At 45.3% G+C, this 22,157-nt stretch overlaps 1 protein-coding gene across 1 annotated transcript; it reads left to right on the top strand.

The window, feature by feature from the left end:
- The first annotated feature begins 447 nt into the window (after nucleotides 1-447).
- Nucleotides 448-21,826, top strand: SMIM15 (small integral membrane protein 15). The gene is made up of 2 exons (XM_068271779.1): nucleotides 448-554; nucleotides 21,384-21,826. The coding sequence occupies exon 2, from the start codon at nucleotides 21,402-21,404 to the stop codon at nucleotides 21,624-21,626; it is 225 nt and encodes a 74-aa protein (XP_068127880.1). The 5' UTR covers nucleotides 448-554; nucleotides 21,384-21,401; the 3' UTR covers nucleotides 21,627-21,826.
- Nucleotides 21,827-22,157: the final 331 nt, after the last annotated feature.

The raw sequence follows: 22,157 nt of genomic DNA, 5'->3' as shown, positions 1-22,157 counted from the left end.
ATCTGTACACTTTGAAAGAAAAGGTCGCACAGTGAAGGAAAGCATTCCCAGAAGATAAGTGCAGCTGTTTAGTGCCGAGTGCAGGAGGATTATATTGCCTTTCAATCACACTGTCTGCAAAGTTACTGAGCTGTGCTGAGCCAAAAGTTTCCCATGTGATCACTGTGCAGCACTACGGAACAGCCAGCCTGTAATGGGCAGCACGTTATAGCCAGTATGGGTGCTCTACACATATCTGGCAGTGGCACCCATGTCCCCTCTCTCTCATCTACCTGCTGTCCCTGCAAGGCTGCCTCCCATACAACAGAGCGATCCATCTCAGCTCTGCCTCCAGGCCCCCGCTGCCCGCTGAGAGGGGGCGTGTCGCTTCTGGCCCCGCCCCTTTTGCGATCCGAATCGTTCATTTTGATGATTCGGATGATCGACTCATAAAATAGATTCGGATCAAAGATCCGAATCGTTCATGATCCGGACAACACTACCAGGAAGCGCTGTACCGTGCGGCTGGCAGGAAGCTGTAATTGGCGGCTGACGGGGCATACATGAGCTAGCTGGTGAGTGGGGCACGCTGCATCTCGGGGGATGGAGGGAAGGTGATTGTATGCAGCACTGCAGAACTACAAATCCCAGCAGGGTCATTATGTCTGATTCTGGCAGCTCCATGCGGAATTAATTCAGCATACAGTAATCACTACCTAAAGCACAAACACCCGTTACAAGATGACGAGTTAGTGAAATGAATTCAGTATCTCCCCAACTGTCCCTTATTCACAGGGATAGTCTCACTTTAGGATTCCCTCTTCTATCATTCAGGACTGTTCTCCAAATCTGTCTAAATATATATTTATTTTCTACTGAAAAATGTTTAGTTCATTTTAAACTTAATTCCCAGCGCTTAAAGAAATGCTAAAGTGAAAAAAAAAAAAACTTGATATGATTTGTATGTGTAGTACAGCTAAAAAAGCAGAGCAGAGACATAAGTCTAATATTGTTTCCAGTACATGAAGAGTTAAAGGACTACTGTAGGGGGTAGAGGGAAAAGGAGTTGAACTTACCCAGGGCTTCTAACAGTCCCCCCCCCCCCCCCCCCGCAGACATCCTGTGCCTGCACAGCCAGTCACCGATGCTCTGGTCCCAACCTCCGGTTCACTTCCAGAATTTGCGACTTTGAAGTTGGAAAAGCACTGTACCTGCGCAGCAGCGTCCTCGCTCCTGCTGACGTGTCCTGCGCAGGCCCAGTACAGTCTGCAGCTGCGCAGTACTCTCCTGGTGATGTCAGTGAGAGCGCAGGCGCGGCCACACAGGTGCAGTGGCTTTCCGACTGTAAAGTCACAAATTCCGGAAGTGAACCGGAGGCGGGGACCAGAGCATCGGTGACTGGCTGTGCGGGCACAGGACATCTGCGGGGGACCGTTAGAAGCCCCAGGTAAGTAAAACTCTTTTTTCCCCCCCTACCCCCCTACAGTAGTCCTTTAAGAAATATCTTTGCAAAAGAGCCATTGAGCTCCATGACTTTCAAAGTTGTGGAGAGCTCTGTCTTCTGAAGCTTGTTGAGATAAAAATAGAGACAGTGACTGACAGTTGAGATAACTGTCAGTTACTGTATCATCTTTTTCACTGCAGAGGACAGGTCAATAGTTCACTGGGCTGCTCTGTAAAATCATTTGAATGCTGAGTAGTGTGTAAACTGCAAATATTAGAAATGATGCACTGTTATAAAAACACTAACTGAAAATAAAAACATGAGAATATTTTCTTTGCTACTAATGTTCTAGTAATTATCCGTACTACACATACAATTCATTATATCATAATTTTTTTTTTTTTTTTTGCTTCAGTGTCTCTTTAAATTTATACATTTGTGTATCTAAGACAACCACAACAAAGGATTTATACTTGCCTGTTGCTTTATCCAGCCTCCTGTAGTCCGTCTGCTCCGAACCCTTGTGTCTGTCCGAACGCCTCTGTTCTCCACCTATCAATCATGGTAAAGTTCCTGACTATCTACTGTACCCTATGACCCTCCTGTGACCGGGAGCATTCTGCACCTGTTACAAGTTACAAGCTTTAAAGGGTACATGGGATGGTGTAAAGGAAGAAATTATGCATACCTGGGGCTTCCTCCAGCCACCTCCAGGCTGATCAGTCTCAAGCTGCCCTTATGCGCCACCTGGATCCTCTGCAATTTGCTCCAGAAAATCCTCCAGTTGGTGCAGGTGCAGTCCAGCCATGTGTGCTCCTGTGGTCAGAAGCATACTGCGCAGGCACAGAATTCTCCCGGCCACAGGAGTGCTCGTGTGCGGCTGGCCCGTGCATGCATAGTACGCCTGGACCGGAGGACTTTCCGGGGCAAATTGCGGAGAATCCAGGCTGTGCAGGACAGCGAGGGACCGATCAGCCTGGAGGAGTTGGAGGAAGCCCCAGGTATGTATAATTTATTTCTTTTACATCATCTCGGGTTTACTTTAACTAACTGCACAGGCGTAGAATGCTCCTGATCATGGGAGCGCGATCGAGGAGGCACACGGCTGGGGCTGCGTGGGCAGTAGTCAGTGTCATCTGGGGCTGACAGCGGAAGACCAGAGTTGACAGGACAGATACCGAGGGAGATAACAGACTACAGGGGGGCTGGTAGTAGCCCCAGTTAACTATAAGGGCCCATATCCACTATCGCGAATTCGCATGCGTTTTTCGCATGCAAATTTGCATAGCAATACAAGTAAATGGGACTGTTTCCACTTGTCAGGATTCCTTTGAGTTTTTCTGTGCAGGAAAAATTCGCATGGCAGAGCCATCAGAATTCGCATACCGCTATGCGAATCGCATACAATGTATTTAATAGGAAATTTGCATGAGGTTTGGGTTTGCGAATTTCCATGCGAATTCGCATAGAAACAATGGAAAAGAACACCAGAACTGCCATGGTTAAATTCGCATACATCGTCATCCATGCAAATTCGCATGAAAATTCGCATGGATCCGCATGCGAAATTCGCATGCGAATTTTTACCGTGGCGATTCGCACCGCACAAGTGGAAATGCAGCCTAAATCCTCTCGCTCTCCTCATGACTTATTTGTAATTTCAAATGTGAACAAGAAGGAAAAACAGAAAGTGTCAGAGCCAGTGCATTTTGAAAAAGAAAACGTGGTCATTTGTTAATGTATTCTTTGTAGTATGGGTGAGGTGGGGCATGATTAGAGGTGTGACAGGGATGTGGTTTAAAGCAAACCTGTGATTTTTAATTAACAAAAAGTTAGAGGCTTACCTCAGTAGAGGGGAAATCTCTTGATGGTTCAGACGCTTCTCTGCTCCCTCTTGACTCCACGGTTGGTCGCCAGGCTGCTCTTCTTTGCGGTACATGCTACCGTCTGACAACAAGCGCGGGTGGACTGACTGCCCGTGCCTGCAAGATAGCATGGAGCTGCTTGTGCACAGAGGAAATAGCCATGCACAAGCGATGGCCATCTCGCACTTGTGCTAATGGTTCAGAGGTTGAATATATAGTGGTAGGGAGTGCGCTGGACATCAATTAGTACAGAGATTTTGTATTTGTGGTAAGAAAACGTTTTATTATGGACAATAATTCATCTAGCAGCCCTTGTATCTCAGAACATATACACACTCTCATGCGCACATACATTCATACATAGAGCATGCTGGTTCCCCTTTAAAAAATACAAATCCACCGAAAAAAATATTAAAACTGGTAGCAAAAAGAGCTACAAAAATGAAAAAATATTACAAAATTAAAATTAGAAATTAAAATATTAAGTGGAGGAAAATTACTCCTGAGACATATAGGACTAGTATGATCCTGGGAGCACTGTGCAGTATTACCAATGTTCGTATTGGATTGTTAGATCTTTGAGTTGTAACTCGTATCCTCTTCAAATAGACAGACCCTTAATTCTCAGGATTGCAAGAGAAACTAATGCACAGAAAGTTACTTATTGGGTCTCACCACTCCCAGCGGTCTCGCTCAGAGACCTCAGCTTAGATGTCGTCTGCTGGTTCTAAGGATCCTTCCCTGTACGCGGGTTCTCTCCGGTCACTCGGCATCCAATACCGCTCCAGCGGTTTACTGTTTGCGGGGTGTGCTTAGCCGAGCCGGCTCAGACACGCGACTTCCGGTCCTCCGCTTGCCACGTTATACTGCGGTATTGTGGCAAGCGGAAGAGAATTGGCCAGGTGGAACGCAAAGAAGTGGCCACAGCATTCCGAATGAGACGCATCAGGTAGTGACGTCTCTTCTCTAGATTGGAGGACTGGAAGTCGCGTGTCTGAGCCGGCTCGGCTAAGCACTCCCCGCAAACAGTAAACCGCTGGAGCGGTGTTGGATGCCGAGTGACCGGATATCTATATCTATATATCTATATATATCTATATATCTATATCTATATATATATATCTATATCTATATATATATATCTATATCTATATATATATATATATATATATATATATATATATCTATATATATATATCTATATCTATATCTATCTATCTATCTATCTATCTCTATATCTCTATCTATCTTAGTTGTATTTGGCTTATTCAGTTTGATTCCTATTCCACCCATCATCAACTAACATAAAGGTGTAAGTGTGGCAGTCAAGAAGTGAGCAGAATCTTCTGAATGGAGGTTTATACAATAATAAAAACCTCAGAGGTTCCCATGCTAATAACAGAAAGCAGTATTTATTAGTAAGCTATAAGCTGGTAGAGAACAAAAAAATTACCTGTTTTTAAAATTCACTTTTAAAATATTTATAAAAGGACAATCATATTCCAGTCTTGGTACCATTTAACCCGTATTAGTGATTTACAGCTCCAATCACTTCAGTAGAGTTTAGTTTAACGTCTTACTAGAGTTTAAAGGAAACCCGTAATGAATTAAAAAAAAAAAAACTTGAACTTCCCTGGGGCTTCTACCAGCCCCCTGCAGAAGTCCTGTGCCAAACCAATCCTCTGGGCCACTGCGCCTGCGCAGTGGGCGATAGGAGCAAGGACGTGTTCGGCCAGGGCCATGCAGGGTCAGTGGCCGACGACTTGTAAGTAGACGAAGCTGAGCCTTGGTGGGGCATCTGGGGGATCGTTTTGTCCCGGCGTGGCCACAAGACGTCTGCAGGGGGCTGGTAGAAGCCTGAGGTAAGTTCAACTTTTTTTAAAGTACATTACAGCTTTCCTTTAGCGTCTTACTAGAAGTAGACCTATGTGAAATTGTGTGGCCACACATCGCACAATGCCTTAGGCCTGCACAGTTGCTCAGATAGGCTTGGGCGCGGCATAAAAAGCTGAGCCCAAGTGACTCTGTGCTACAAGTGCAGCCGCACTTGTTCATTGCCAGGAGTGTGGCTGCAAAACTTCCAGAGGAGGGAGATGGGAAGCCTCTGGAGGATCTAGAAGCTTCCCTCTATCCTAGAATCCTAGAAAGTATCTAACTTTCCAGCACGTGGATTATAGCGCAGGAGATTTGGGTGCAGCCAGCGCCACCTTAGGCCCTAATAGGAATTACAGCTATAGCGGCGCATAGTGAGTAACTTTGGCGACGCCAGAAGACGGAGCTAAAGTTACTTGTAAAACACTGTAATTCGGCCGCTAGCAAAAGCTGGAAGCCAAATTACATAATTCCCCACCATCCATGTGGTCCCAGAGGAGGAATAGTAATTAACGCCACCGTAACTTGTTCATAAGCAGGGTAAGCTGTATATCAGCTGTATCCTGCATCAGTCTCCCAGCGGCGATTTCTCTCGTACACCTAACTTTTTCCCTTATATAGTAAACCTCTGGCTATAGTAACCTCAGTCCTCAGGTCCCGACCATGTGCCTGTATGAATATACAATTTATGATGAATTCTGATATAGTAAACTTGGAGTTTACTATAAAGGGATTTTACTGTACATGGATAGTAAATGCTGGCCTTGCTATACTAAACTGGACCTTCTTAAAAGCAAAACCTAGCGCTATCGCCTATAAACGAGCAGGCAGACAGAGAGCTACAGCCATAGGAAAACTAACTTTTGTTTTCCATGCATGTTAGAGGGCTTTTTGGTTCATTGTAGCCCCTTATTGTGGGCCCTTTTCCACTAGCAATCGCTAGCGTTCACGCTGAACGCTAGCGATTGCTGAATCGCAATTAGCGGCGATTCCCCGACGTTCGCGGCCGCGATTTTGCTATCCTATGCACTGCATAGCAAAATCGCGGCAAAAGTCGCTCCGCGGCGCGATCGCGATCAAGTAAAAAACGAATCGCGGTAGTGGAAATGACCTACCGCGATTCCTATGTTAAAAAGCAAACCGTAGCGATTGTAAAATCGCTAGCGGTTTGCGTTTTTGCGATTCAGCCAGCGCAAACGCGCTGGTGGAAAAGGGCCCTTTTCACACACATAGGAGTTCTGGTTCACCATGAGCTTGCTGGGTACTTTGTTACAGCCAGAGGAAAGCTCTATGCAGCAATAACCGGTAAAATCCTTGCAGTGTTTAAAGCTGTCCCAGAAGAAAATGTGTATTTTCCCCTTTTCTTTTTTTTTTTCCTCTTTCCACCTAGGTACATATCTATTAGGGTTGTTTATCGCATTCTGAGTTATTAGGCTTAGTACACAGCAGCGCAAACAGGCAGCACTCATGGCACTCTGAACATAAGGTTTATTTTGAGCCCTGTGTTTCAGTGCAGATGATTACCCAGAGAAGTATTTGTTCTGTCCAGCATTCCAGCAAAATGACCAAAGAGTGTGACATCTGGCTGCTAATGCTGCTTTCCCATCCCTTTAAAGCACACCTGAACAGAAAGTAAACTTGTAAGATAATTGTTTGTGTAGTTCTGATGGTTAATAGAACATAGGTAACCTAGAACTGAATCTCATATTTTTATTTTGAAGGACACCTGAGGCGAAAATAAACGAATGAAATAAACGATTGTATCTATCTTCCTTCTCCTAAAAATGACTTTTAAGATATTCCACAGTTTTATTTTATGTTTTAAATCTACTTTTTAAGTTTTAACTGTTTTGTTTTTGCTCAATGACACATTCATTGAAGTATGCCAGAGCTAAAATCTATGAACTATTTACCCTTTTTATCTCTTTCCTGCTCCCAGAAGCCATTTCCTGTTAAGAAATTCCAGCTATAAAACACTTTCCTATCAGTGAGGGTCACTTCCTGTCTGAGTCAGGACTGAGTCAGCCACTTACATACCTGATATTTAACTCAGTGTTTTCAAAGAAGGGGTAAAGATTCCAGGAGCAGCTCACCATCACTTTAAAAATATACCATTTATTCCAACATTGTTAAAAAATTGAAAAAGCTATAAACACTGTATAAAAATCTACTTATCAAGCACAAGAGTGGAAAAGAGGTGCAGAGGATGAGTCGACGGCCGTTTCGCCCCCACTTAGGGCTTTCTCGAGCCCGAACTGGTTCGGTCTCGAGAAAGCCCTATCGCCCCCACTTAGGGCTTTCTCGAGACCGAACTGGTTCGGTCTCGAGAAAGCCCTAAGTGGGGGCGAAACGGCCGTTGACTCATCCTCTGCACCTCTTATCCACTCTTGTGCTTGATAAGTATATTTTTATACAGTGTTTATAGCTTTTTCAATTTTTTAACAATGTTGGAATAAATGGTATATTTTTAACCACTTCTCTACCACAGGGTTTTTCACCTAAAAACCACAGCAATTTTCACATTTAAGGGAGGCAAGGGTTAATGGGCTTAATGGGGGTATAATTTATTTAAAGTGAACCTCCGGACTAAAAATCGACTCAGCAGCACTGAAAAGGCCTGGTGTTTCTTTAACAGTTTCACAGCATCAGAACTTTGTTTCTCTTATACAAGCCTCATTTTTAGCTGCACAGAAGAAAACTGCCCGGGCTTTTTTCCCCTGTTGCTGTGCAAAGCATGATGGGATTTCTGATTTTGTTGTTCTCGTTCTGCCGTTTTGGTGCAATTTTTTTTTTTATTTGACATTTGAAGCCTAGTGTGTGCAGCTGGGAGGGGTGATCAGGACACAGGACAGTTGGAACTGTGTCTCCTGCTCCTTGTCACCTCCTTTCAACCAAAAAGATGGCTGCCCCCATGACAAAGATGGCAGCCCCCATGAATCACAAACATTTGCCTGTTCTTTTAACACAGGGTGGGTAAGATTATATTACCTATCTACTCTAATTAACATAACTAATGTAACGTGATGACAGTATGTTTGTTCCCCTTTAAAAAAACCTCACTGATGCTGATCAGTCACTAATGCTGTGCTAGTTAACTGAGATCCTCTCACGAGTGATCTCAGTAACTGTAACAGCGTACAGACTGATGCAATGTTTACACACATTCTGCATGAATGAGCACCGTCATTGGCTTTGTGAACACATGTTCACATCAGCCAATCACGGACCAGCGGGTGCCCGACGCGTATGCACATCTGCATGGACGCGAACGCGCACGCGAACGCGCACAGCAGCAAAATAAACAGGAGTTGCCTATCTACGCCCCTGTGAATCAGGTGAAGTTTAAAGGGGCGTAGATAAGCGTGGCAGAGGTTGTTAAGTGGTTAAAGTGATGGTGAGCTGCTCCTGGAATCTTTACCCCTTCTTTGAAAACATTGAATTATCTATGCAATTATATCCGGATGATGCACCACCGGTGTTGAAGTTATTACAGTGGACTTTATTGTGTGCACTCGCCACGCTCTGTCTTGACTTAAAGAAGTAATTTAACTCTCTCAGGCAGAGAAAGGAAAAAAAGGAAAACTGCATAGTTATGTGCTAGGCACTGTACATACCCATGTCTATCTCATCATGTCACATGTCACCTCAGGTATCCTCTAAATTTAAGGTGCAACCGTAGCAAGGAGTATGTGGAGGCTGCCGTATTTGTTTCCTTTTAAGCAATACCAGTTGCCTGGCTAACCTTCTGATCCTCTGCCTCTAATACTTTTAGCCATAGACCCTGAACAAGCATGCAGCAGATCAGGTTTCCCTGACATTATTTTCCAAATGAAGAGAAAGAAGAAAGGACTCCGGGCACCTTCCGTCCAGTGCTTTTATTGCAAGTGATGGCAGACAATGTTCTGGGTACCGTATCAAAGAGATACCTTCATCTGGTGGTCCTCAGTGGTGATGGTGCGGTGGAGCCAGGGCACTAAGTGGGACTGGCGACGGCCGTTTCGCGTCTATCCAGACGCTTGGTCACGCTGCGTACCACTGTCTGACAGTGGTACGCAGCGTGACCAAACGTCTGGATAGACAGTGGTACGCAGCGTGACCAAGCATCTGGATAGACGCGAAACGGCCGTCGCCAGTCCCACTTAGTGCCCTGGCTCCTTCACCTCCACTGCCCCATCACCACTGAGGACCACCAGATGAAGGTATCTCTTTGATACGGTGCCCAGAACATTGTCTGCCATCACTTGCAATAAAAGCACTGGACGGAAGGTGCCCGGAGTTCTTTCTCTTCATTTGGAAAATTGCACCTACGCTTTCTTCATCTCCCAACCGCAGAGCACACGTCCCAGCAACAGACAAGTGTCACCGCTGATGGTATGGTGAGAATTTATTTGCTTTCTTACGCACTGCTTGCAAATATAGTATAGGGAGTGCCACTCGCTTTTTGTCTTTCTCTGCAAATACAAACACGGTTTCCTGACATTATTGTCAGATCTGGCAAGATTAGCTGCATGCTTGTTTCTGGTGCACTTCAGACACTACTGCAGCCAAATAAACCAGCAGTGCTGCCAGGAAAGCAGGGCTGTGGAGTTGGGAGTCGAGGAGTCAGAGCAGTTTTGGGTACCTGGAGTCGGAGGTTTCATAAACTGAGTAGTCGGGAGTCAGATGATTTTTGTACCAAATCCACAGCCCTGCAGGAAACTGTTGTTGTTTAATAGTAAATAAATATGGCAGCTTACATATTCTCTCTTCAGAATTTTTAAGACTGCATTCTAAAGAGCAGCAAGTACTTCCTGGGTCGTGGCTTAGGTTCCCATTGGAGGAAGCTAGTGGCAATGGGGATCGGCCGGGGGAGCCTGTAATGGAGTGACAAACGCAGGTAGATAACGGGCTAGAGACAAGCCTGTTATTCACCTGCGCTGGGGGGACAGCAGAGCCGGGGGGGAGACTGACAGTGGCAGCACAAGGACCGTGGGTTCTCTTTAAGGGCCCATTCTCACTTGTGGTCGCCCTTGTAATTCTACCGCGATTAGCGCAGGCAAATTAATGTACACTCTCTCAATTTTTGAGCCATTGCGATTAGCGCTTTTTAGCATTCTACACACGATCACTCTAAAATCGCCGTAAAAAGCGATCGGCGGCAATCGCAGCAGTGAGATCACTGCCATATACTTAATATTGCGCTAACGCTTTAAAAAGCGCTAGCAATTGCCAGTGATTAGTGGTAATCGCCCCAATGAGAACAGGCCCTAAATGTTCAGTACTTCCTGATAAGACTGAACCCAGATGGATGCGTGAGATAACCAGCGGCTCCTGCGTTTTACTGCAGCTGCTTACAGGTGCCAAGATTTGCACATTAGGTAAATTAATGGAGCATCCAGTGAGGTAAGTTACTCTGCAATAATTCATGCGTGGGGAACTACATCCATTTATTTTAAATGTTAATGAATAAGGCTTCTTGGTCTTCAGCCTTAAGTTATGCGATCCAGATCACAATCACTGTAAAGCTTAACATTTCCCAGCAAGAATAAAAATGTAAAAAAAAAATGAAGTCAATGATGATTACGGTAAAAAATGGAGGTTTCATCTCGGACCAGCCAATAGCAGTGATAACTTCAAAGGCACTCTTAGAATTCTTTTCATCTTGAAATCTAGTTTTATTATAGCAATGTATTAATGGGAATAATCCATAATATAGGTGTGGGTGATGTTAATATTAACAACGACACAAGTTAATTGAAAGGGGCTGTCTTTTGTGAATTTATAAAAAGGGATTATGGGATTATAGAATTCAGGAGTCTCTGTATAATTAGAATTTTTTTTTTTTTTTATTATTATTCTTTTGCATGACTGAAAAGTCTTTTTAGCATCCCGGTATATGAGGAAGTGGAGGGATAAATTGCAGTCCATTCTTTTATTTTTTTCCTTAGAAAATAAGCAATGTAAAGCTTTCTTTGGCAGATGAGGTTTATCTGTGTTGGCCCAGTTCTGTATAACCAAACAAAGCATGCTCGTTTTATAGAAGACCGGGTTTATAGAGGCCCCTCAGTGACATAGTAAAATGTATTAAATGATTCAGGATACCTACTTTTACATTAATTATCCTGGTTTCAGCATCAGAAACGCTTCCTATGAGTGTGTTGCTGTATTTTGGTATGTAACCTCCCCCCCCCCCCCCCCCCCCCCAACCAGTGATGCTTGGCCTAGGCTGATTAGCTATGCACAATTCCCCTCCCAGAGCACTCTGGTAGACAAGGTATTATTTCTACTGTCTTTGTAACAAAGAGTAAAAAAACATTCCACAGAGATGCAACTGACAGCACTAAAGATGTTGCCACCTGTGACCTTTTTATTAGGAGTAGGATTTGGTGCATATTTTCCTGGAATCAGACTCCTAGACCCAAAGATGTCAGACTACACAGACCTGGTTAGTGACATGTCATACATAACGCTCATGTTGGAAGGAAAACCTAGAAATGCACCCTGTATGTACAGGGTGGGCCATTTATATGGATACACCTCAATAAAATGGGAGTGGTTGGTGATATTAACTTCCTCTATGTGGCACATTAGTATATGTGAGGGGGGAGACGTTTGAAGATGGGTGGTGACCATGGCGGCCATTTTGAAGTCTGCCATTTTGAATCTAACTTTTGTTTTTTCAATAGGAAGAGGGTCATGTGACCCATCAAACGTATTGGGAATTTCACTAGAAAAATTATGGTGTGCTTGGTTTTAACGTAACTTTATTCTTTCATGAGTTATTTACAAGTTTCTGACCACTTATAAAATGTGTTCAATGTGCTGCCCATTGTGTTGGATTGTCAATGCAACCCTCTTCGCACACTGATAGCAACACTGCAGGAGAAATGCTAGCACAGGCTTCCAGTATCCGTAGTTTCATGTGCTGCACATCTCGTATCTTCACAGCATAGACAATTGCCTTCAGATGACCCCAAAGATAAAAGTCTAAGGGGGTCAGATCGGGAGACCTTGGGGGCCATTCAACTGGCCCACAATGACCAATCCACTTTCCAGGAAACTGTTCATCTAGGAATGCTCGGACCTGACACCCATACTATGGTGCACCACCACATTATGGGTGTCAGGTCCGAGCATTCTTGTGAAATTCCCAGTAAGTTTCATGTGTCACATGACCCTCTTCCTATTGAAAAAACAAATGTTGGATTCAAAATGGCCGACTTCAAAATGGCCGCAAGGGTCACCACCCATCTTGAAAAGTTTCCCCCTTCACATATACTAATGTGCCACAAACAGGAAGTTAATATCACCAACCATTCCCATTTTATTAAGGTGTATCCATATAAATGGCCCACCCTGTATTTAGAGAGTTTAGCCTGTCTAATTACCCCTCATCTGAGTCTAATCACACGTTCTAATTTGATCTCTCAGCTGCAGAGCTAATTGGTAAACACAGCATGTTAACAATATGTCTGCTTCTGTGAAAGCAGTCAGTAGACACACTGCAGATTTATTGCAGTATTTGTATCAGCTGAAACAAAGAAATATTTTTCTTTTAAAGGTTATTATGCTGTTGTGTATCTTTTAGAGCAGAGAGGAGGTTCTGAGTTCGGGTCCTCTTTAAAGAGAACCTCAACTGAAAATAAAAATGTAAAATAACCATACACAGGTCATACTTGCCTCCTGTGTAGTCTTTCTCCTCTCCTGTGTCCCATTTGTTCACTGTGATCAATGGAATTCTCCGTCCTCCATTTTAAAAATGGCCATTACCCCATAACCGCTTCCTGGTCATCACACTGTTAAACTGTAATATCACCCACTTGAGCCATATGGAAACATGGATATTACCTTGCACATTCAGTTTTAACTGACAGCTGCTGATCAAAAACTGACAGCAACTGGTATATTTCAGTTCTGACAAAATATTGTCAGAACTGGAAGGAATCGCTGTAAGAAGAAAATGTTGAGCTTCTGAAAGGAACTGACAGGGAGGTTACTATGTAATATTCATTTGCAGGTACATCATGTGTTTATTTTCAATAATTTTATCTGCTTCAGGTTCCCTTTAAGGAATTTTGTCTAACTGCCTCTGGCATCAGGCGCAGCCTTGCCATATATTCACCCTTGGTTCGCTAGTGTCCTTATTTTGGTGCATGTTCCAGTAGTGAGAGGGCTGCTTGCGTGTTACAGTCCTTGTTTTGCTGCAGTTTCTGCACACTGTGTGGGATCGTGTCGTTTCAGACGAGGACAGAATGCTATTTGTGTTGGAAGAAGCTTCTGCTTACACCAGAGTAAATCCAGTCTGTGTTTGAGATGGACTGTGCAGATATCGTAAGGCTTCATTTATTATTACTGGGGAAGCATGCTATCCGTGTTGTGTTTCAGAACGCTTGTTCTCTGAAAAACGTTTCATTTTTTTTTCTGCCTTGTAATCTTATCTGCTTTTTCTGGTGACATTTTTACTTATAAGTAAAATAAAAACCCCACCTGTTAAATTATGGGTGCTAGCCAACTGGCCGAGTGCTGCGCTGTGACCTCGCGCACAGATCCGCAATACGTGCACGGCCACGACACCCACCCCTTCGTACCAGGCACAATGGACACAGGAGGACGCATCAACAGAGATATTACTATATAGTACTAGTAAAAAGGCCTGGCCATTAAAAACCAGGCGCTAGGCCACGCCCCCCCCCCCCCCCCCCATTGCGTGCACAGACGCGTCCCGATTGCTCATCTACCATCGCTGTCCAAAGTATATTGCACACAGAGAACAGGGAGATATTGCTAGCTTGGCAGTTGGAAAAAACTGTTATTTCCCACAATGCAATGAGGTTCACAGACAGAAAACTGTCAGGTCTGGAAGCAGGGACACACACACACACAGGGACAGGGGACACAGAGACACTTCCAAATTATTATATAGGATAGTTTTTATCTACGAACTTTGGTCTAAATATACTACTGTATACATTTTTGCAATTCTCAAACAGTCTGGTAGTAAATTAGCTCATCACCCCTGTCTATCATTTAGAAGCTAACTTCAAGCTTTAGGCCTTTTTTTCCACAATCAGCTGAAGATAGTGTATTCAGTGCCTGTTAGCTTCTCCCATTCACTGGCCAGTGCTCAGCACGTGGCCCGTCCCATGTACTTCCATTGTGCTCAGACGTGACATGAGATGGTCTTTCACTGCTGGGTAATGCCGCTGCCGAAGAACTGCCTCATGTAATTGCAGCTGAGTGACGCTTTTGGCCGGCAGCCGGGTGGCTGAACTGCTCGACAAATGAGCAGTTGAGCCATCTGTGGAAAAGAGGCCTTAGTTTTGGATATTAGATTTTAATGGGAAGGTAGCTTCACATTTGACAGTGGTCACCAGAATAGATACCTCGCAGTGAGATTTGTCCAACTGTTGTCTTAAAGAGACACTGTAACATCAAAAATATCCCCTGAGGGGTACTCGCCTCGGGTGGGGGGGGTGGGGGAAGCCTCGGGATCCTAATGAGGCTTCCCACGCCGTCCTCTGTCCCACGGGGGTCTCGCTGCAGCCCTCCGAACAGCCGGCAACAGACCCGCCTGTTGATTCAATATTTACCTTTGCAGGCTCCAGCGGGGGCGCTGTGGCTGCTTTCGGCTCCGAAGTAGACGGAAATACCCGATCTCAGTCGGGTCCGCTCTACTGCGCCGGAGACTTGCGCCTGCGCAGTAGAGCAGACCCGACGGCGATCGGAGATTTCCGCCTAGTTCGGAGCCGACAGCTGTCGGAGCGCCTGCGCAGGAGCCGGGATGGTAAATATTGACGTCACTGCTTTACGGAGGGCTGCAGCGAGACCCCTGAGGGACGGAGGATGGCGTGGGAAGCCTCATTAGGATCCTGAGGCTTCCCCCCCCACCCGAGGTGAGTACCCCCCCCCAGGGGACGTTTTGACGTTACAGATTCTCTTTAAAGTGAACCTCCAGAATAAAAATCTACTCAGCAGTACGGAAAAGGCTTGGTGTTTCTTTAACAGTTTCACAGCATCAGAACTTTGTTTTTCTTACTTAAAGGGACTCCGAGCACCTCTCAAGGGTACGCCTTTAAGAATCTGTCCAGTACTGCAAAGTACTTAAAGATGCATACCTTTCTGTAGCTTGTGCTCTCCTTCGATTTCAATTTAAAAATCGCGGCTGCCATCTTGGCTATGTTATAACTTCCGGGTCACCCGTTTTCTCTGTTAGAGAAGTGCATCACTGAATGAAGCAGGAAGAGGAAGTGACATGCATGGCCATTGCAAGAGGCTCCTCCAGAGGGGTCCTAGCACGACTTTGTTGGAAGTGGTCTGGCTTAAAGGCATGCCCATGAGAGGTGCTCGGAGTCCCTTTAACCACCCTGGCGTTCTATTAAGATCGCCAGGGCGGCTGCATGAGGGTTTTTTGTAAATAAAAAAAAAACTATTTCATGCAGCCAACTGAAAGTTGGCTGCATGAAAGCCCACTAGATGGCGCTCCGGAGGCGTTCTTCTGATCGCCTCCGGCGGCCAAAAGTAACACGGAAGGCCGCAATGAGCAGCCTTCCGTGTTTGGCTTCTCCTGTCGCCATGGCGACGAGCGGAGTGACGTCATGGACGTCAGCCGACGTCCTGACGTCAGCCGCCTCCGATCCAGCCCTTAGCGCTGGCCGGAACTATTTGTTCCGGCTGCGCAGGGCTCAGGCGGCTGGGGGGACCCTCTTTCGCCGCTGCTCGCGGCGGATCGCCGCAGAGCGGCGGCGATCAGGCAGCACACGCGGCTGGCAAAGTGCTGGCTGCGTGTGCTGCTCTTTATTTGATCAAAATCGGCCCAGCAGGGCCTGAGCGGCACCCTCTGGCGGTAATGGACGAGCTGAGCTCGTCCATACCGCTAAGGTGGTTAAAGAGACTCTGTAACAAAATTGTGTGCCTTATTTCTTTTGTCCTATAAGTTCCTATTACTGTTCTAATGTGGTCTGTCTTACTGCAGCCTTTCCTACTTGCACTGTCTCTGTAATAAATCTTATCTCCTTTCCTCTGTCGTGTCTGTCGGGCTAAGGCTGGAATGTGTGGAAAATGCAGCACTGCTTGTCATTGGCAGAAGCTTTACACACACCCTCCAAGCTCTGCATGAGTCACACCAGATAGCTGTTCACAGCCTATGATACTCTGGTAAGAAGCCATGTCATTTGTTTGTGAACACTGCCTAAAACTCTTCATTACAAGCCAGGATTGTAGCAGGGAGTGGCAGAAACAGCACAGAGGGGCACAGGAGAAAATAAGAAATAGAATGGTATGCTTTTTATTGTAAGAATATTAGAGTACAGATTCTCTTTAACCACTTGATGACCCACCCTTTACCCCCCCCCCCCCCCCCCCTTAAGGACCAGTGCTGTTTTTAGTGATCTGTGCTGGGTGGGCTCTGCAGCCCCCAGCACAGATCAGGTAGCAGGCAGAGAGATCAGATTGCCCCCCTTTTTTCCCCCCTATGGGGATGATGTGCAGGGGGGTCTGATCTCTTCTGCCTGCCTGGGTGTTGCGGGGGGGGGGGGGGGGGCACCTCAAAGCCCCCCTCCGCGACGAAATTCCCCCCTCACTCTCCTACCTGCTTCCCCCCGGTGATCGGTGCTGCACAGGACGCTATTCGTCCTGTGCAGCCAGTGACAGGCTGTCCCCTGTCACATGGCGGCGATCCCCGGCCGCTGATTGGCCGGGGATCGCCGATCTGCCTTACGGCGCGTACAATGTAAACAAAGGAGACATGTGTCTCCTACGTTTACATTTAGTCTGCGAGCCGCAATCAGCGGCTTGCAGGCTATTCACGGAGACCCGCTCCGTGATCTGACAGGAAACGGCCGCTCGCGCGAGCTGCCTTTCCTGATTAATTAGGGAGGCACCTGGCGACGCAGAACTGCGTCGCTGGTCCTCCAGCTACCACTTTGCCGCCACACGGTATGAGTGTGCGGTCGGCAAGTGGTTAAGCCTAATTTTTAGCTGCACAGAAGCTAAGCTCCGCCCCATCAAAGAAAACTGCCCGGGCATTTTTCCCCTGATGCTGTGCAAAGCATAATGGGATTTCCTATGTTGTTCTCGTTGCCTAGCAGCTGGGAGGAGTGCTCAGGACAGTTAGAACTTTTTCTCATGCTCCCTGTCGCCTCATTTCAACCAAAAAGATGGCTGCTCTCGTGAAATCAAACATTTTAAAACGGGGTCTGTAAGAGGTTATATTACCTATTTTAATTAACATAATTAATGCAACTTAATGACAGTATGTTTGTTTAGGCTGAAGTTCCTCTTTAAAGGGAACCTGAATTGTGTAAAATTATTTAAAATAAACACATGAGGTATATTCAAATGAACATTACATAGTTACCTTGCCATCAGTTCTTCTCAGAAGCTCATCATTTTCTTCTGACAATGATCCCTTCCAGTTCTGACAACATTTTGTCAGAACTGAAATATATCAGTTGTTGTCAGTTATATATCAGTTGCTGTCAGTTATAGTTGAGATGACAGCTAATTTGCCAGGTAATGTCCATGTTTCCCTATGGCTCAAGTGGGTGATATTACAGTTTAACCTCCTTGGCGGTAACCCCGTGTGTGACTGGGTAAGCCGCCGGAGGGTGCCGCTCAGGCCCTGCTGGGCCGATTTACATAATTTTTTTTTTTTGCTGGACGCAGCTAGCACTTTGCTAACTGCGCCAGCACACTGATCGCAGCCGGCCCGCGCCCTATCGCCGCTATCCGTTGCGGCGCGCGCGCCCCCCCCGACCCCGTGCGCTGCCTGGCCAATCAGTGCCAGGCAGCGCCGAGGGGTGGATCGGGACTCCCAATGACGTCACTGATGTCGGTGACGTCATCCCACCCCGTCGCCATGGCGACGGGGGAAGCCCTCCATGAAATCCCGTTCTTTGAACGGGATTTCCTGATCGGAGATCGCCGAAGGCGATCGAAGTGGGCGGGGGGATGCCGCTGAGCAGCGGCTATCATGTAGCGAGCCCTGGGCTCGCTGCATGATTTAAAAAAAAAAAAAAAAAAAAAACACAGCTGCGCTGCCTCCTGGCGGAAGTTTTCATACCGCCAGGTGGGTTAACAGTGTGCTGACCAAAAAGCTGTTATGGGGTAACGGCCATTTTCAAAATGGAGGACAGAGAATTCCCTTGATCCCAGTGGACAAACAGGATGCAGGACAGGAGAAAGAGATTGATGAGTAGACTACATGGAAGGTAAGTATGATATGTATATGTTTATTTTGACTTTTCATTTTCAGTTCAGGTTTTCTTTAAAGAGAATCTGTACTCTAAAATTCTTACAATAAAAAGCATACCATTCTATTCATTATGTTCTCCTGGGCCCCTGTGCTGTTTCTGCCACTCCCTGCTGCAATCCTGGCTTGTAATTGCCAATTTTAGGCAGTGTTTACAAACAAAAGACATGGCTGCTAACCAGAGTGTGATAGGCTGAGAGGAGAGCTTGGAGAGGGTGTGTAAAGCTTCTGCCTATCACAAGCAGTGCTGCACATTCCACACATTCCAGCCTGAGCCCAACAGAGCCGACACAGGAAAGAAGATAAGATTTAATACAGAGACAGTGCAACTAGAAAAGGCTGCAGTAAGCCAGACCACATTAGAACAGGTATAGGAACTTATAGGATAGAAGAAATAAGGCTCAAAATTTTGTTACAAAGTCTCTTTAAGGTACAGCTGTAAAAATGTAGCAATTATTTTTATCCGTTTTGCTACGGTAGCGACTATTGCACGTTAGTAGCCATTTGTTATTACCTGTATAGTTGTTTTATGCTACAAACCGTTGCTTTTGTGCCATAGGTTAACTCTGTGGTTCCTTGATGCTTTAACTTGTTTACATGGTTTCTTTTGTATATGAAAGGTGAGCCAATGGTAAACTTCATAGACCCACAGCCGGTTCCTACTGGTGGCTACCACTAATTAGTAGAAATCACTATCCACACAACCAACCAAATAGGTTCACTAAAATTGTGCATGCGCAGACTGTAGCCAAAGTGACCACCGTGCATGAAGGCCACAGACGAGGGTCCTGGTGTGCAATGTTAGTGTTTCCCCCCCTTGGTCCCCTATTTCTTACAAATTGGTGATTGCAGCCATTTTGCTGCGAGCGGCCGTGGCTCACCTCATCCATACTAGCACCGATAAGCCTTCATCTTCGTCTCAATGATGCCTTTCAAACGTTCCTGTTACATATGCTAGTAGAACGTCTTGTGGTTCTAATATTAGTCTCTTATTGAAGTGCGTTTTATCATGGAGCATATATGTCTTTAGATAAGAACACAATTGAAAGCCCCATAGATATTCCCTGAGCACATCTTTTCTGCTTTTATATTGCTGTTCTGTAAGTTATTCTTTCTCTCTTCTCTATTGTCTCTCCGTATTCAGGTGTAGCACCATTACTCCATTGTGTGAGCTCTGCTGCTATTACTATCTTCTTCCTATTAATTCATCTTTTTTGTCCACCTAAGACCTGCATGTTTTCCTTTTCATACTGTGCCATTTCTATGGTAACTGTGCAAGCAAGGCAAGAAGCTGATTGCCTACCAGCAGGCAATATGAATAGGCAGTAAATTAAGTTAATGCTTTTGTATAGCACATCACTTGAGCTGGACCCTTGCCTCATCGCTGTGGTGCCATGTATGGAAAGGACTATTAATGCACCAGGGGGGTGATTTGCTAACGGAGACGTGCAGTCAAGTCCCACTGATCAGCCAGTCATATATGTAGACCTTTGTTAAATCCCCGTAATACATTAGATGTTTGAAGTGAAAACTTTTGACTAATACTCTTAGTTCCCATGGGTCACTTTATTTCATACTGTCATAGGTAAGGTTATTGAAGAAGCGGATTTGCCTTTGTGTAGAATGCAGCTATGGGGATACAAATGCAAAGGTGCTAATAAACAGGGGTGGACAAATCACAGGAGCCAGGTAGCCAAGCCTTCTTTACCAGCTACAGCTGTTGCCTAATCTTTTCAAGCTTCCCACAAATTGCTTTTTCACATCTGCGCCCGTTTTCTGCGGTTTAACGCAAAGTCAATACTCCATAGACATTCATTTTACCTCTTACATTTGATGCTGCATTTTGGTGTGTTGCGGTTCAACGCACGCAGGAGCTTTTAATTGTCGGAAGCTGGTATTTGCCCGTCGGGTAAATTAATAACTACCACTGCTGATTGTGTCGCACCACAACACGCCGCAGGCCATAATGCGTGCAGGATGTGAAAGAAGCCTAAGGCAGGGTTCACACTTCTAAAAACTGCAGCGTTTTGCTGCAATATGAAAAAGCACGTAAGCATGTAATATGGGGATTCTGCTTTTTCAGGAGGCAACTGTAATTCTGCAAAGCATTTAAAAATACAACCAGCACTACTATTCCCATCAACATTTGTTTCCTATTGAAATCCCTGACTACTGTATTTTTTTTTTTTTACAAAAGCTAATAGCCAAAAGCTTACTTTTTATTCACGGTACTTCTAAGTTAGCCAATAAATGGTATCCACCTGATTGAAAACTTCTTGTTAAAACACATAAAAAGTCTGGCAAAATGCTTGGGTGGAGAGGAGACCCCCTGATGTACATCTGCGTCAAATTGCAGCCCCCGAGCCCCGCTGATTCCCAAGATAGGTTTGCTGTAATCAGTCTCAGTAACCAGCAGGGCTTGGGGGCTGCAATTTGAAGCTGAGGTGAGCAGGGACGGATCAAGAACAAGTCGCACCTGGGGCAAGGTCAGGTTTTGGCGCCTAAACTGCCATTCATTTTGCCGCCTTTTTAAGAATTCAACAAACTGCGCCTGGGGCAAGGCAAGATACCCGCTTGCCCCCCCTTAGCTCTGTCCCTGGAGGGGGGGGGGGATGGTGGAAACAGCAAATTTGCTAATTTTCAGGGTGGAGAGGGGGGTGTTTCCTCTCCACCCTGAAAATTTGGGGAGTGTAGGAGGTGCAGAAACTGAGATATTTCAGAAAAATATTCATGTCTGTTGAGCATCCGTGATACTCAGTGAGGAAAGCTGCTTCCAGGCGGTACTATCTGTCATTACACCCCATTGACTTGGGTGCAATGCAAGTGTAAAAGGGGCCATAGGGAAGTCAATTTTTTTTTTTTTTTATTATGTATGGTGAATCTGCAAAAAAAAGTTGCTTTCTTGTCTTGTGCTTCTTGAAATGAGGCAGTATAAGGAGAATGGATACTATGAATAGTATATTACTGTTCTGAGCTCTCTGCTTTGTCTCCGCAGTGACCTTCTGCAGAAGACATGATTGATATACGAGCCTGGGCCGAGTATATAGTGGAATGGGCTGCCAAGGACCCATATGGTTTCCTTACGACGGTGATCTTGGCCTTGACTCCTCTCTTCCTCGCAAGCGCAGTCCTCTCATGGAAACTGGCTAAAATGATCGAGGCCAAAGAGCGGGAGCAGAAGAAAAAGCAGAAACGGCAGGAAAACATTGCAAAAGCAAAGAGAACAAAGAAAGACTGAGCTTGGGAATATGGGCTAACATCATCACAAACTCTTCAAAAACTAAAGATGCTTTTTATACTTACTCTTCCAAGCGACGGAATGTCTGACCAATTTGGATATTGTTAGCAGCGTGTTCAGTGTTTGTCACTACAAAGATAACTGCTTCTTCTCTGTCTTGTTTCTTAATGAAATGATTTGTTAGTCTCTTCTAATCACAAGTTTATTGTTAAGATTTGTTTGTCAATGTTTGAATACATGAAAGGGATTTCACTTGTTTGGATGGGGGGGGGCAGTCATTTCTATACAGGTAGTCCCTGACCCATAAGGAACCTGAAAATATAAAATTTGATTTTATGGAAACAAGTAAAAACATTTTTTTTTCAAAAAGACCCAAGAAAACCATTTTTTTGCTGTTGTACACTGGGGGGTTACACAGAGGTAGCAGAGGTAGCACAGGGGAGGGAGGGGAACAGGAATAACGCTGGTGGCACAGATGAGGTACAGGGGGACAGAGATGGCACAGTGTTTGGACTTGTGGACCTGCAGTCC

This window comes from Hyperolius riggenbachi, chromosome 1, assembly GCF_040937935.1.
Source record: "Hyperolius riggenbachi isolate aHypRig1 chromosome 1, aHypRig1.pri, whole genome shotgun sequence".
Taxonomy (NCBI): domain Eukaryota; kingdom Metazoa; phylum Chordata; class Amphibia; order Anura; family Hyperoliidae; genus Hyperolius; species Hyperolius riggenbachi.
The sequence above is the reverse complement of the archived record's forward strand: the minus strand, read 5'-3'. Positions and strand labels throughout refer to the sequence as shown.